This window comes from Pseudonaja textilis, chromosome Z (genome assembly GCF_049901715.1).
Source record: "Pseudonaja textilis isolate UNSWEBS1 chromosome Z, rPseTex1.2, whole genome shotgun sequence".
NCBI lineage: Eukaryota > Metazoa > Chordata > Lepidosauria > Squamata > Elapidae > Pseudonaja > Pseudonaja textilis.
Window position 1 is genome coordinate 46,154,436 of NC_142008.1, and position 14,722 is coordinate 46,169,157.

General features: G+C 37.7%; 1 protein-coding gene across 1 annotated transcript in view; it reads left to right on the forward strand.

The window, feature by feature from the left end:
- Window positions 1-14,722, forward strand: part of TOP2B (DNA topoisomerase II beta) — a 62,408-nt gene that overhangs the window by 20,799 nt on the left and 26,887 nt on the right. The window contains exons 9-16 of the mRNA XM_026708145.2: window positions 6,935-7,036; window positions 7,157-7,294; window positions 7,975-8,113; window positions 8,463-8,620; window positions 8,717-8,842; window positions 11,998-12,108; window positions 12,743-12,848; window positions 13,115-13,224. Of these exons, the coding sequence (XP_026563930.1) occupies window positions 6,935-7,036; window positions 7,157-7,294; window positions 7,975-8,113; window positions 8,463-8,620; window positions 8,717-8,842; window positions 11,998-12,108; window positions 12,743-12,848; window positions 13,115-13,224 (990 nt within the window). The remainder of the gene's footprint in view (window positions 1-6,934; window positions 7,037-7,156; window positions 7,295-7,974; window positions 8,114-8,462; window positions 8,621-8,716; window positions 8,843-11,997; window positions 12,109-12,742; window positions 12,849-13,114; window positions 13,225-14,722) is intronic.

Here is a 14,722-nt window from a genome sequence, read left to right on the forward strand (position 1 = left end):
TTCCTCAGGTTCTGCTATAATGGCAGACATTTTCAGTACAGGGCCTTGCTCTTTGGTGTTTCATCTGCTCCTAGAAAATTTACGAAGCTGTTAGCAGCCCTGGCAACTCACCTTAGGGCTATCCCAATCAGAGTCCAGTGTTATCCGGATGACATCCTGGTCCAGTCCTCCTCGCCATCTCAAGCAGCAGAGGACTTGGAACTCACCATCCAGGTACTACAGGAGCATAGTTTTTCTGTCAATAAGGCCAAGAGTCACTTCATTCCCAACAATTGGTTGCTCCACCTGGGAGCTGTAATAGATGCCATATCATGCAAGGTGTTCTTGTCCCAGGAGCATCAGGAGAGTACCAGAATTGATTGGGCAAGTGAAATCTAGGAACAGAGTACCCCTGGCTACATTTTCTAGATTCTTAGGAAAATGGATCTCATGCATTAATATAGTGCCTGGGCTAGGTTGCATGCCAGGGCACTCCAATGCTTTCTTCTTCCTTATCAAAGGACAGGCAGGAGTTATTCCCATTTCCGAGTCATGTTAAACCCGGAAGTCATCAAGTCGCTTTGGTGGTGGTTATCTGGGGTTCCTTCCTTAGGAAACCTATTCAAGGACCCTAACCAGCTGGTGCTGACCACGGATGCCAGCCTTTATGGCTGAGGAGCTCATATCCAATCCAGGATGGTCCAGGGACAGTGATCCCAGGCAGATTTGATCACAACATTAATTGGTTAAAACTTAGGGCAGTCCACCTGGCCCTGAGGCAATTCTAACACATAGTAGCTAATAGGGATGTCCTGGTCTTAACTGACAATGTGACCACTAAGGCACATGTAAATTGCCAAGGGGAAACACATTCAAGGCCCCTGATCCTAGAGGCAGAGCAGCTGTGCCTCTGGGCGGAAAGGTATCATATATTGCTCAGAGCTGAACATATTGCATGTGTATCCAATGTTGAAATAGACTGGCTTAGCAGAGCCACTATAGACCACGCAGGGTGGCGTTTACACCCAGATTTGTTTCAGGAACTGTCGGAGTGCTTTGGACGACCAGCAGTAGACCTCTTAGCTTCTCAGGACAATGCACAACTCCTGAGATTCTTCTCCAGGTTTACAGTTCCGGGGGCGGAGAGGATGGATGCCTTACACAGTCCTTGGTCACGGGAGTTCCTCTATGCCTTTCCTCCACTGTCTCTGATCCTGAAGGTGATACAAAAGCTATTGGGCGAAAGAGCAGAGCTCATACTTGTGGCTCCTCATTGGCCCAGATGGCCATGGTTAGCAGACTTAGTAAACCTATCTGTGACCAGCCCTTGGAGGATGTCGGCGGACAGAGTATGTTTCAACCAGGGACCCTTGTTACATCCTTAACCCAAGTGACTTCAATTGATTGCTTGGAAGTTGAATGGGGATCTCTGATCCAGGACCATTACTCCTCCAAGGTGATACAAACCATTCAGGCCTCCAGGAGGCCTTCCACCAATCGCATTTATGACGTGACCTGGAGGGCTTTCTGTGAATGGTGCTCTCGATCTGGGATGGGCCCTACCAAGGCCTCAGTCACCCAGGTGCTGGACTTTCTTCAAGAAGGACTTGACAAGGGCCTGTCACCCAACACATTGTGGCAGCAGGGGTGGCCGTCTCTTCTGTACTTTCTTTGGGGGGCTCAGAATCCCTATCTAGGCATCGTAATGTCCACAGATTTCTGAACGGGCTACAAATCTGAGGTCTCCAGTGGTCCATCAATACCCCACATGGGACCTCTCTAAAGTACTGCATCCGCTGACTGAGGCCCCATTTGAACCACTGAGATCTACTTCTCTGCAATTTTTGTCTTATAAGGTGGCCTTCCTGGTAGCCATCATCTTGGCCAGAAGGATTTCGGTCTTGGTTGCCTTATCTGTCAGGAAGGATCTTTGTATTTTTCACCCCAACCGAGTTGTTTTGAGATTGGACTCTTCATTCATGCCAAAGGTGAACTCTTGGTTCCACAGGGCCCAGGAACTGATATTACCTGATTTCTGTTCAAAGCCTGCCCATACTTTAGATATACACTAAACAACTAAAACAAACTTCTCCCCTCAGGAAGTCTGAATTCCTTTTGTATTATTTCAACCTTCTACCATGGGTTGTAAGGTCACTCCAATGACTGTGGGGAGGTGGATCAGACTGTGCATCTTCAAAACCATCAATCCCAATGATTTGCAGTTCCTTCAAGAGTAACAGCCCATTCGACAAGAAGTGAGGCCACATTGTCAGTGTGGGCCACTCAGGTCTCTCTGGAGAAGGTTTGCAGGGTGGCAACTTGGGCTTCATCTTCTCTGTTCATCAACATTATAAACTGGACTCCTTTGCATCTCTGGAGGCAGCTTTTGGACAGAGAATTCTTCAAAAGGTCCACCTTGTCTAAGGGATTCGGACCGAACTAGTCCTGCCCGTAGGACAGCCAACTTTGGCATGTCCCAATCCTGAATGCTATCTCCACCATAATGGAGAAGGGTCATCAGTTCTTACCTGATACGACTTTTCTTGTTTGGTGGAGATAGCATCCAGCCCCACTCCGATGGAAGTCCGTTCTGAATCCAATAGAGCAGGGGTCACAAATCTTTTGGACCTCAGGGACCACCAAACTGATCAGTTTAAATTCCAGGGACCACTAACCTGTTCTGTGGGTGTGGCCTAATTTGTGGGTGTGGCTTGGTAGTCATCTGATTGTCTGGGTATGGCTTGTACATAAATATTATAAATATTTATATAAATATTGAATTTTTTATAAAAAAAGAACTTTTACCCAAAATCAGGCAAAGCAGGCAGGCAGCTTGAATTGCTCACAGAATCACAGATTCATTCAGAGATCTATTTATCTGCCATCGGCTAGCTCAGTCTGTCACATAAAATTTGCTTGCAAGCAAACTCATAAAATTTGCTAGCAAGCAAACTCATAAAATTAACTCACAATACATCATGTATGTAAATATTGAATTTTTTATATAAAAAAGCAACTTTTATCCAAAATCAGGCAAAGCAGGCTGGCAGATTGAGTTACTCACAGAATCATTCAGTGATCTATCTATCTGCCATCGGCTAGCTCAGTCTGTCACATAAAATTCGTTTGCCGTGAGTCTGCACTGAATAATAGAATCTTCAATCCTATGGTAGGTTCGGCTGTGCTTAAAAACACAGCCGAAGATCTAAAGACTATCTACAAAGCAAGAGATCCAACCATTTCCTGCTTCCTAGCTAATCTAAATCTCCTGGCACAGCAGAACAGCTGATGGTCAGAAAAATAGCAATTTAGCAGGCAAGTTTGCCGGGTAAGGAGTGAGTGGGCAGGGAGGGTACCCATGTGGGTCATGTGGGTGGCGCAGCCTTGTGTTTCTGCGCAGCCTGGATTAATTGCTATGGGCGGGGGTGCTCTGGGGGTGAGATTTCTCTGCAGGCCACCAAAATTTTCTCATGGTCCACCGGTTGGCCACCGCTGCAGTAGAGCATGACAACAACAACAAGAAAATATGTCAGTCTGGACTTCTGGTTTTGAGCTTCTCCGAAGATGGACTGCTGACTGTGACTGAGTGTGGCTTTGGTCCGTGCTTTGGAGCCCCGATCAACCAGATTTGGGGCAGAAGCCATCTCGTAGTGGCAGCGGAGGAAGGGGAGACCGTCAGCTGGGTAGAGGGGAGTCGCAAATCCCCTCCCCGGCTTGGGAATTGTCCCCTCCTGAAGATGCCTGAAGCGGTGGTCTAAAATGGCCATCCTGAAGGGGAAGATTAGACTGGAATACGTTTGTGCAGGAGAGAGAGAGAGAAGCGAACAGCAGGAGGAATGGGACAATATAATTAAATGGAAGGTAACCCCAGGATTAACATTTCAAAGAATTTTCAAGAAAGGACTTAAAGCGGTGAATAGAAAGAGGGAAAAAAAGGTGTGAATTGCTTTTGACAGCAACGGAGCTTTGAACTGAAAAAGGTAGAATCTGGAGAAGGAATCATCTAATCAATTTGGACAAGTATATTTTGATTCTATATAGGCACTAATAAAGATGAACTATAGATTGTTAAAGAGAAAATTTAATATCAATTGGATTTGACCTTTTTGGTGGTTTGTGGTTTTAAAAGCTCTGAATAATTGGGAAGAAAAAAGGGGTTGGGGAGTTATCAGAACAAAGATTGAGTGCCATCTGAGTTAAATCTAACTTGTTTTTCCTTCAAAAGACTGTTTCTCAAAACCTGTAAGGATGATTGATACAATAAAACAATAACTTTGAAAAATTGAAAAATTGAAACAAAGAAACAGAAAGACTCTGCCATTGGATCAATTGTTGATTCTGATATGGATTAGGCATTGGATTATCTGAGGATTAAAATTTGAGAGGAAGAAAATAAAAGTTGACTGTTGGAAATTAACTTTAAAGACGCTATTTGGACTAAATTGCTAATTAGAAAGCTGTAAAATGGTGATATCTCTTCTGGCATTAAAAATGGAACTTAGAAACACGAAAGAAATATTACAAGAATTAGGTGAAATGCTGGGCTTTGCTTCAAAATTCATTGAAAATGCAATTGCGGCGTATGAACAACAAAGAAAGGATAGAAGAGGAGGTGGAGCAAATCATAGAAGGGGCCATCTTTAATTACCATTGAGAAAAAGAACTCTGGAAAGAGAGAGGAAAAGAGTTGGAAATAAATATTGGAGATTTGGGGAATTGAATAAAGGGGAATATTCAGAAAATTAAAAAAGGGAAAAAGAATCAGCAGAAATTCAAAGGGCGGAAGGGGGTTATAAATAGAGAGAGTGATAAAAACTGGAGTGAAAGAATAAAGGGGAAAATACAAGGGGAAAGAAGGGATAAGAAACGACTTGGGAACAAAGAAATATGGGAATTCTAAAAAATGGGAAAAATTGTTTAATTAGACATAGAGATAATGGCTGATTGATATTTGGAAAGGGGATTCTGCAAGGTGCTGGGGGGTAACAAATAAATTTGTAGTTGTGAAATGGAGACATATAGATTGATAAGATGGAAAATAGAACTACTAATTTTTGATAATGGAATTCAATGCTCTTTTCCTTTATGCATAGAGATAATTGTAACAAATAATGGAATATGTTTATTAAATATCTTGAAATATTTTAAATATACTGAAATAAATGAAATTATCTAGAAGGAGAGCTGAAATGGAATTAACATCAGGGTTTAGGATTAAATGAGTAGATTAATATGTCCTTTTTTCTGAAATTGTAGATAAACTTTATGAAATTAAAAAGAGGAAACCATGCAGAATCTGAGTGATATATGTTATGTAGTTTTAAATGGGATTATTAATTTTAATGTTCTAGGTAATAAAATGTTAAGCATTTAATGGGATTTAAAAGGGGAGATAATTAATATATAACTTAGAGGTGGTGCACTTAAACTGGTATTTTAGGGTGGGAAACCAATTTATAGGAGTGTTATTAATCAGAATTTAAGAGGAATATACAAATGTGACAGTTAAAAGTACTAAAGTATAATAATTATGAAGTTAATCTATGTGAATTAAATAATGAGATAAGCATTTGGAATAATATAATAAAATAGAAAATGTATAAAAGCATTGTTAAGATAAGAAATAGAATACAAAACTTGAATATTTAACTGTGGTCATATTTGTATGTATATGTGAAACCTGTGATCATGCTGTTCACTAAAAAGAGATGTTAAAATGTGGAAAACTGAATAAAACTTGTTTAAAAAACAAAGAAAATATGTCAGTCTGTCACTATTCCTTCACCAATTTCTGGGGCACCCTTGGCAACAGAGGAGTATCCTCACAGATCTGACAGACTCAGTCCAATCAGCAGCAACTGACAACCCAATCCTGGATGCTATCTCCACCAAACGAGAAAGGTTGTATCAGGTAAGAACCAACGACCCTTTTACCCAAAATCAGGCAAAGCAGGCAGGCAGATTGAGTTGCTCACAGAATCACAAAGTCACTCACAGATCTACCTTCCTGCAATCTGCTGCCTGAGTCTGCACTGAAAAATAGAAGCTTCAGTCCTAAGGAAGGTTCAGTTCTGCTCTCAGGCCACTTCTCCCCACCCCCCCACCCACCCCCTGAATACCACCCTGACTGCGCCTCAGGAAGCCTCCTGGGCGAAGGCGAAGCAGTACAACAGCAACTTAGATTAGCTAGAATGCAAGAAATCCAAAGATTTCCTGCTTTCTAGCTAATCTAAATAGTGCGGCACAACTGATAGTCAGAACAGCTGACTATCGGGAGAAAAGAAGGAAAAATACCAACTTACCAAAAATTAGGCAAAGGCACAATGCAGGCAATTTGGATGGCATGCATGTGAGATAAGGCGTGACTGGGTGGGGCAAGGGGGAGGGGAGGGGCCAGCCAGTGGTGCAGTTTGCCAGTTTTCCAAACTGCACAGTAACAATTGGTTCTATAGAATCTGTCCATACTGGTAGAATTTCACCCATGCTGCAACCCTTGAGACACAGTTTGGTATAGTAGTTGACACTATGATTTCTTGTGCCACTTTAGGCATGAAGCCAGGCTAGGAAGAATATAATGGCAAACCATTTCATAATTTTTTGCAATGAAAACTGGGTTTTTAACTATTGTATTACAGTAAATATTCCCAACATTTTTTACTTCAATATAGTTGTGAAGCTCTATTGTGCAGTTTATGGACTTGTAAAAATGAAAATATGTTCACATATGTGTGTACCACATATACATTTTATATGTGGTAAACACATATAAATTAAAAATATTTCAATGTGAGAGTAGTAACATTCCTAATGTGTTCAGGGTGTGTGGCATTCTTTTGATTATTTGATATTTCTTTGGTCCTATTGTGAAAATGTTCTCATTATTAGAACACAAAGTTCTAAAACACAATTTTGTTTTGTTATTGTTGCTAACTTTTTTTTATTTTTTTACCTTAAGGGAGGTAGGCATGTTGATTATGTGGTAGATCAAATTGTTGGAAAATTGATAGAGGTGGTTAAAAAAAAGAACAAAGCTGGTGTTTCAGTAAAACCATTCCAGGTAAGCTGATGCTCATATTTTGAAATAATTTCCCAAAAAAGATTGCTTCATTATTTCTATATCTTTGTTTTCTGATTTTCACTTATTGTACGTTTATTTGTTATTATTATTTTTGAACAGGTAAAGAACCATATATGGGTTTTTATTAACTGTCTTATTGAAAACCCTTCTTTCGATTCTCAAACAAAAGAGAATATGACACTCCAGCCAAAAAGTTTTGGGTCCAAATGTCAATTATCAGAAAAGTTTTTTAAAGCAGTAAGTATTGCATATTTATTTCATAAGCATAATCATTTGAAGAATCATTGACCAACTTTAAAGAAAGTAAAATCCCTGATATGGTTTACATTTCAGAAATTATTCTTAATATGACTAAATGAAAAGTAATAAAACAATAATGCTCTAATATTTGAAATGCATTTCCTTTTTAATTAATAATAAATACTGGTGTTTATTAACTATCTTGCAAAGTGTTATCTAGTTTTGGGAATATAACGAACAATTCAGTTCATAAATTTTGTGACTCTGAGTGGTATGTGAAACAGCCTGGTGACATAATGGTTAAAATGCAATATTGCAGGCTGCTCAGAGCCAGGAATTTGATCCTGACTGGCTCAGGGTTGACTCAGACTTCCATCTTTCTGAGATTGGTAAAATAAGGACCCAGATCATTGAGGTCAATATGTTAATATTTGTAAACTGCTCAAAGAGTGCTATAAAGTACTGTGGAGTGATATATAAGTCTAAGTGTTATTGCTGTTAATTATGAGAATAAAAATAAGGAAATATCAAGCTGTGTAAAGAATAAACTTTTACAGATTACTTTTACAGATATTTTTAAAGAAAAAAATGATTTTAGTGCTTTGATATATTTCTTTATTTTTAATATAAGCCTTTTTCTGGTATTTTTCAATATGTTGTGAATTCAATTTTTATAGGCTTCTAACTGTGGCATTGTAGAAAGTATACTGAATTGGGTGAAATTCAAGGCACAGACGCAGCTGAACAAAAAATGTTCATCGGTGAAACATAGTAAAATTAAAGGCATTCCAAAACTTGATGATGCTAATGATGCTGGTAAGAGCTAACAATCATTTGGGATACTTTTTATAATAATACAAATGCCTCCAACGTCATTAATTAATGACTACGAACATGCTTCAGGTAATACTCTTGCTAAGTTGAACTTATTTGGAAGAAAGAAGTATTTTTCAGCATAGGTAGATTAATACTGAACATAGTTATACCATGGTTAAAGAGCCATGCTATTTAAAAAGCAAGTTCATATCAAGCATCTGTATTTTTTAATAAAATGGCTTTTTTTTCTGAAAATGTGCTATTCTCTATTTTAAGAATTTAGGCTTTAACTGAAGATTACTTCAATCCCCTTACTTTGATTTTTTTGGCTCTTTTCATTATGTTGTAGGTGGCAAGCATTCTTTGGATTGTACATTAATTTTAACTGAGGGAGATTCTGCCAAATCTTTAGCTGTCTCTGGTTTAGGTGTTATTGGAAGAGATAGATATGGGGTATTTCCACTCAGGGGAAAAATTCTTAACGTTCGTGAGGCATCTCATAAACAGGTAAAATATGTCATTTAAAGAGTTGTTGAGTGCATAGCTAATGTATATGCATGTATTCACTAATATAGCTTGTTTTAATTCTACATTTCTACACAGATTATGGAAAATGCAGAAATTAATAACATTATAAAAATAGTTGGTCTACAATATAAGAAAAGTTATGAAGATCCAGAGTCTCTGAAAACATTAAGATATGGCAAAATTATGATTATGACTGATCAGGTCAGTTGAATTCTAAAATTAATTATCCATCATGCAGTCCTTTCTTTGCTTAGAATCTTTCTATTGCTCCTCATTTACATTTACTGCCTTTATTATCCTTTAGACTTTATTTAATTTGCTGACATCTTTCTTGACAACCTATGTACATTATACTAATTGATATTATTGATATATTTATTAATATATTGATATTATTGATATTACATTGATATTATTTTTATTTATTAAAATAAACATCATAAACAAGTTTCCATTGATTTTAGTTTTTGAAGTGATTGATTCTGGATATTAAGATTTCTGATCATTTTTAAGAAGCTTCTTCAATTTTTTAAAGTTTTTAATAGGTTATATATTTATAGTTTTCTGCCATTATTTTTTTCTGATATATTTTCAGTTATACACTGTATTTTTAGCATTCATATATTATACACACAGAAAGAGAGAGAGAGAGAGAGAGAGAGAGAGAGAGAGAGAAGAATTGTGCATATGTTGCTCGAATCCTGGATCTATAAAAAGAAAAAAAACTGTATTTAAAGAGCCATGGTGGCACAATGGTTAGAATGCAGTATTGCAGGCTGATTGACTGCCGGCAGTGCAATCCAGATTGGCTCAAGGTTGAATCAGCCTTCCATACTGCTGAGGTCGGTAAAATTAGGACTCAGATTGTGGGGGGCAATATGCTGACTTTGTAAACAACTAGAGAGGGCTGTAAAGCATTATGAAGCAGTATATAGGTTGATATTGCTATTAAAACTAACATTCACATGACTCGCAGAAAAAATATTATTTATCTTTCTAAATTTCTCATCTCCCTCAGATAGATAGATAGATAGATAGATAGATAGATAGATAGATAGATAGATAGATAGATAGATATAGAGAAGTAATAGAACACTGAATAAGCATATTTATCTGAATATAGTCTAAGTAGCTTTCAAAGTGAATCACAAAGTGATCACAGCAGCAGCCAAAAAAGCTAATGCAATCCTAAGCTGCATTAACAGAGGGATACAATTGAGATCAAGTGAGGTACTAATACCGCTCTATAAAGCCTTAGTAAGACCACACCTAGAGTACTGCATCCAGTTTTAGTCACCACATTATAAAAAAGATGTTGAGCCTCGCCTCAAACGCAGCATTGGGAAAGGAGAGCAAAGCCAGAGTGGCTTTGCTCTCCTTTTCAAACATCCCACCACCACTGCGTTCGGAGCGAGGCCCCGCAGGATCACCCCATTGAGCCCCTTGCACCGGAGGCACCTGCCCAAGCAAGTGCAAATGGAGCAGTGCACGAAGTAAATGGGGTAAGCCTGAGAGAGGAGAAGAGAGAGGAAAGAGAGAGAAAGAGAGAAGGAAGAAGAGAAAGAGAAAAGGGATAGAAAGAAAATGGGACAGACAAAAAAGAGGGAGGGGGGAATGGAAGGAAGGGACAGAAAGAAAACGAAATAAAGAGGGAGGGAGGGAAGAGAAATATAAATGAGATATCTATTCTAGTCCAATCACCTTCTCCAGCAGGATTAGAAGGGAGTGTGTGTGTTTGTGTGTGTTCTCCTTGTAATTTACCAGTATATTTTGGTTCTGCCTTCTTCAGAATTGATACTGTAATACATTGGGGAAAAGTAATTTTTTAGGGTGGAGGTCTGGTCCAATGGATCCTGTTTAAAGCCTCAACAAAATGTGAGAGCTTCCTGATAGTCTTGGCCATGTTTCATCCACAAAACTTTTAATTAATAGAAGCCAAAGATGTTTCAATGTGCTGGCAAAGATGTTTCAATGTGGAAAAGGGCCTCTAAATTAGGCCTAATTTCAATCTGATGCATCAGGCCTCTCTCCATCCCTCCATCCCCCCTCTTTCTTTGTCCCTTTTTCTTTTTTTCCCCTTTCTCTTTCTTTTCTTCCTTCTCTCTTTCTCTCTTTCTTCTCTCTCTGTCTCTTTCCCTCTCCCAGGCTCACCCCATTGATTTGGTGCACTGCTCCGCTCAGACTTGCTTGGGCAAGTCCTCCAGTGCAGCGGGCTCAATGGGGTGGACCTGCGGGACCGGCACCTAGAATGCGGCAGTGGCGGTACATTTGAAAAGTAGAGCAAAGCCAGAGGTTGGTAATTTTTCTGCAAAGAATTACAAAAGCTTCTGGTCTGTGCACAAGAAGGGACACACATGTCAATGCAATTCAGCAACATAAAATAAAGAAATACAAATAAAACAAATCAACAAGAATCGGCAAAGCATCTCTGATTAGATTCTATTCAAAATCCCAAAAATAGGTCAAGTAGTTATGGGGAGGCCAGTCATAAATTAGAACACTTGCTAAACAACTGGCCATTAAGTGAGGACCACTTGTATTTGGTTTGCCAGTCACCAAACCACGCCCACCCAGTCACTTGACCAGTAAACCACGCCCACCCAGTCATGTGACCAGCAAACCATGCCCACCCAATCACATGACCAGCAAACCACACCCTCAAATTAGGCCATGCCCACAGAAATTTGAATCCCGCCCCTGGGTGGTGGGCATTGAGGATGAGTTTGTAGCACCAAGGGAGCGGTGGACTGAAAAAGTTTGGGAACCACTGCTCTAGAAAAAGTACAAAGAAGAGCAACCAGGATGATTAGGGGATTGGAGACTAAAACATATGAAGAACTGTTACAGGAACTGGGCTTGGCTAGTCTGGTGAAGAGAAGGACCAGGGGAGACATGATAGCCGTGTTCCAATATTTGAGGGGCTGCCACAGAGAGGAAGGGGTCAAGCTATTTTCTAAAGCGCCTCTAGGCCAGACAAGGAATAATGGATGGAAACTGAACAAGGAAAGATTCAACCTGGAAATAAGAAGAAACTTTCTGACAGTGAGAACAATCAACCAATGGAACAGCTTGTCCTCGGAATTTGTGGGAGCGCCATCTCTTGAGACCTTCAAGAAAAGATTGGACTATCATTTGTCAGAAATGGTTTACAGTCTCCCGCTTGGGTGGGGGGTTGGACTAGGTGAATTATAAGATCCCTTCCAATTCTGATTATCTGTTATCTGTTATAGATATATGAATTTTAATTGAATTATAAAGTAAAAATAGAATCATTTTTAAAAGTTATCCCTTGTGTAGTCATATTTTCTTTTTATTCAGGATTCATCATATTTAGCCATCTTTCCTTTTTTATTCAGGATCAAGATGGATCACATATTAAGGGTTTGCTAATCAATTTTATTCATCACAATTGGCCTTCACTTCTGAAACATGGTTTCCTTGAAGAATTCATTACTCCAATTGTAAAGGTAATATAGTCAGTGTACATGCTATATGTAATAAATCTTAGGTAAAATTTATGTCTTAATATTTGAAATGAAGTATGAATATAATTCATCCAATATTCAAGCATATTTCTTTACATTTAAGAATGATTCAAGACTTAAGAAAATAACTTTTTTTTTTGCTTCAGCAAAAGTTGTATATAAAATACTTAGCATTTGTGTTTCTGGCTTAGATTGTATATCATAGGCACAATCCTTTATTGCACAGAAATAAAGCTTAATATAAACTTATTGCTTTTATTTCTTTGTATAATGTCAGCATTTATTGTATGAAATAGTAATCTGTTAGAGAATCATGGAAACTTTTGTGTATGACACTATTCATTCAAGTGTCCTAATTTTATTATTCAATATCCAGTCCTTGAAAATCTTGAAATAAATATATTATTCATTTTAATGACATGGCATATATGGCCAAGCATATGTACATGTCAAATATTTTGAGCTGCATTTGGATTAACCTATTATAAGTCGAGGTGATGTTTTGCTGGTCCAAATCATATTTGAAATAAACATAACAAGTATCATATGTAATTTTTTTATAATACACAGGAAAAATTATGAAATAAAATCTAATTGAAATTCTCTTTATTTTAAGGCAAGTAAAAATAAACAGGAACTTTCCTTCTATAGTATTCCTGAATTTGATGAATGGAAAAAACATATGGAGAATCATAAAGCATGGAAAATAAAATACTACAAAGGTTTGTACTAAACTCCTTTTCTCTTTTCTCAAAAATATTTTTAATCCAAAATACACTTTAAAATGAATTAATTGAAATTTAGTTGATTTCTCGTTTGCAATACTAATTTGATTAAAAAAATTAAATCTTTATATAATCACTATTGGATCAATATTAAACTATTTTGGCTATACTTTTAGTGTTCTTGGCTGATTATTAAATTATTGTGTAATACATTGAGAAAAACTATAGATTGAAATGTCAAGCTTTTTTTCCAATTGAACTAGGTTTAGGCACTAGCACTGCTAAAGAAGCAAAAGAATATTTTGCAGATATGGAAAGACATCGGATTTTATTTCGATATGCTGGTCCTGAAGATGATGCAGCCATTACATTGGTAAATATCAGCTGAATATATATTTATTCTAATTCTAATTATTTAAATTATTAAAACCAATTGAAATCATTGTATTTCGTAGTGACAAAATACAATGTCTTATCTGATAATTAAGCAGTGATATATACATTTATGTGGCAAAAATCTGCAAGAGACCACAGTAAAAGAAAACTCTGATGAGGGTGACTTTCTAATCATACAAAAATAAAATAAAATAAAATGTCATAAGATGGACTTCTGCCATCTGTAAAATTACATGGGATGAAAAATTGTATATGTATGTTGTCAGTCTATTTAAATTTTAAAAATTAGGTGAACAGGAAAATCTAAAAACTAAATCCTAAAAGAGGACTGCATGCCCAATATGCCCAAAGGTAAAAACACAAAATTAAGCAAACTGTACTAATCCTGAAATAGTAATGGTAAGGTATAAATTAAATGTTTAATTTAAAATTTCTTTATAAAACCAATGTACCATTAGATATAAGAAAGGAATTTACTGGGGAAACACTGGAATGTAAGGAATTGCAGGATCACCAAGAAAAATTTCCAAAGTACTTTAATCAAACCAGCTTAGCTAAATTATTTATTTTTACTCAAGGAGTAAGGTCTTGGGTTTCAATATATATTCAGGCTTCATTATCAAGAAGATGACAGCAGAGGGTTCATCTTGGCCTTCTGTTTTAATGTTCTCCTTATCTGCTCTCCTTGATCCTTTCCTTTTCCTTTTCTTTCCTGAATACTTTCCCCAGTTTTATAAAATGACAGTGAATGCCAGTCATTTAGAGTCTTTAAATTGTTTCTTTCTTCAGACAAGGAGAATATGTTACATCTATGTTGTTTAGGACCTAGTCAGCAAATTGGAATTTATCTAATAACTACATATACTTCCTGATGAAACTTAAAATCAAGTGTAGTTTTCATCAGTTGCACCTTTATATAAATGTATTACATTGAAAAGATTTAATTAGGAAAAACTGAATCCTCTCAATATGGAGCTATTTATGAGGTGCTGTATTTGTCTTGTCTTTGTCCTCGAGTTATCACTGTAATGGAGCCAGCCCATTAAATGAACTGCCTTCCTTAATCATTCCTCATTCCTGCTTTCTTGAATGCATTGATTTAACAAACATGTAGATATTTAAGTGAAGCGTGGTGTGTCCCAGATAGGGAGATCATGGGAGGCCCTCAGGCCTCCCAAGATCTCCCCACCCCAGGAGTTACCCCATGCTTCACTTCTAGACCCTTGGGATCCCCACAGCTACTTGGGCCTGCTTCCCACTCATATTCATCACAATCACACACTTGCCTTTTGAAAATCTACAGACCTCAGGTGGCTGAGATAGGGAAGGAGACAGATGCCATAATCTCACAACTGGCTATCTTTTTCTGAGCCCAGCTACAAACTCTTTTGCCCAAAGAAGCAGTTTGTGGCTGCCTAGCATGATCACAGAAGCACCAGCTTGGAAAATGACATCTGCCTGTGGATTCCAAGCAA